Genomic DNA, 1,907 nt, shown 5'->3' with positions numbered 1-1,907 from the left:
GCACCAAAAGAGACACTGCAAAGGGAAACTTTCCTCATCGCACTGAAGGCAGCCAAGGAACTCAGACTAGCAGGCTCTGAGGTTCTCCCATCTCTGCTGATGAAGGGGGAAGCCTGGCTTCCTGCTTCAACACAGTCTCTCGATCAGATTCAAATGAGAGATTCCTGAGGACAAGTGGCACAAAGCAAAATATGTTTTCTTTCAGGAGAATGTAACAGAGAAAAATAAGAAAGAAAGACAGACATGACCAACACATAAGTATGATGCCAAATATCCTGGAAATCTGGAGGGAATGCACGTGGGATGGTTATTGGTGCTGACTTTGTACCTACTGAAACAGTTTCTTCAGGGCATCTTTGAGCTCCTTGTTCCTCATGCTGTAGATGAGACCATTCACTGTTGGAGGCACCACTGCGTACARAACAGYCACCACCAGATCCAGAGMTGGGGAGGAGARGGARGGGGGCTTCAGGTAGGYAAACATGCCAGTGCTGACAAACAGGGAGACCACGGCCAGGTGAGGGAGGCACATGGAAAAGGCTTTGTGTCGTCCCTGCTCAGAGGGGATCCTCTGTCGGAGTGGGAGACGGACCCGGAGTAACGATGAGTCTCAATGTGAGTATGATCGTTCTCCCTTTATTCAAGCTTTTACAGAGTATATATATGCAGGCAATAAGCACATGTGCTAGCGATAGCTATATGATTGGCTCACAATCTTTGTTCATGCGCCTAAAGCGGATATAYGATTGGTGCAGGATTGCTGTCCACGTGGAGAGGTCTGTCGACTTGTTTACCTCCTTGTAGCTTCCTTCTTTTGTGCTGTTCAAGGACAGCTCGCATAGATGTGGGATCCTCCCTCCATCCTGAAGACAGGATTGCTCACTTCTAAGAGATCATGCCCCTTTTCACTTAACCATTCTTCCACAATCCTCAGCACAGCAGTGAAGATCTGCTCGTAGGACAGCACAATGAAAACAAAACACCCAAAGCCTAAACAGGTAGTAACCACAATAAGCCCAATTTCCATGAGGTAGGAGTCTSAGCAGGAGAGCTTGAGGATGTGGGGAACTTCACAGAAAAACYGTTCCAGGACATTACCTTTGCAGAGTGGTATTGAAAATGTGTTAGTGGTGTGCAGGAGACCATTGAGAAAACCGCTCACCCAGGCAGCTGCTGCCATTCTGACACAAGCTCTGTTGCCCATGAGGGTCTCGTAGTGCAGGGGCTTGCAGATGGCAATGTAGCGGTCATAAGCCATGATGGTGAGAAGAGAATACTCTGCCAAAAGGAATGAGATAATGAAAAGGAGCTGTGCAGCACATCCCAAGTAGGAAATGGCCCTGGAGTCAGAAAGGGAATTGGCCATGGATTTGGGGACAGTGGTAGAGATGGTGCCAAGGTCAAGGAGGGAGAGGCTGAGGAGGAAGAAGTACACGGGGGTGTRGAGATGGTGGTCTCAGGCTACAGCTGCGAGGATGAGGCTGTTGGCCAGGAGGGCAGCCAGGTAGAKGCCCAGGAAGAGCGAGAAGTGCAAGAGCTGCAGCTCCTGTGTGTCTGCAAATGCCAGGAGAAGGAACTTGGTGAGGGAGCTGCTGTTGGACATTTTCTCCTTTATGGCACAGGGCACTGTCTGATGAAGAAGACACATTGACAAGTTACGACAGACTTCTCTGAGCAAAAAATTCTCATAACCTCCCCCAAACACACAAACATTACCTCTCGCCATCTCAGCAYCACCATCCTTGAGTTCTGTGGCTTGAGCTCTGGTTTGTGCTGRCTGAGTTTGACGTGAGGAGCAGGGGTCGCTGCCCCTGGGCTCCAGAGGAGTTGGCCCTGACGTACAGCACTGTGGACATGGGAACAGGGGTGACTCCACTGTTATATTCCCAGTTCCAGTCAGATTTCAT

At 49.6% G+C, this 1,907-nt stretch overlaps 1 protein-coding gene across 1 annotated transcript; it reads right to left on the bottom strand.

Moving 5' to 3' along the window:
- Nucleotides 1-332: 332 nt before the first annotated feature.
- Nucleotides 333-1,907, bottom strand: LOC112962303 (olfactory receptor 14J1-like; the record flags this gene model as incomplete). The annotated part of the gene is made up of 3 exons (XM_026058322.1): nt 1,843-1,907; nt 926-1,415; nt 333-571 (listed from the first exon to the last, which is right to left on the bottom strand). Coding segments are annotated over exons 1-3 (794 nt in total), but the record flags the coding sequence as incomplete, so codon positions are not given.

This window comes from Apteryx rowi, unplaced genomic scaffold, assembly GCF_003343035.1.
Source record: "Apteryx rowi isolate R43461 unplaced genomic scaffold, aptRow1 scaffold_1459, whole genome shotgun sequence".
Taxonomy (NCBI): Eukaryota; Metazoa; Chordata; class Aves; order Apterygiformes; family Apterygidae; genus Apteryx; species Apteryx rowi.
The sequence above is the reverse complement of the archived record's forward strand: the minus strand, read 5'-3'. Positions and strand labels throughout refer to the sequence as shown.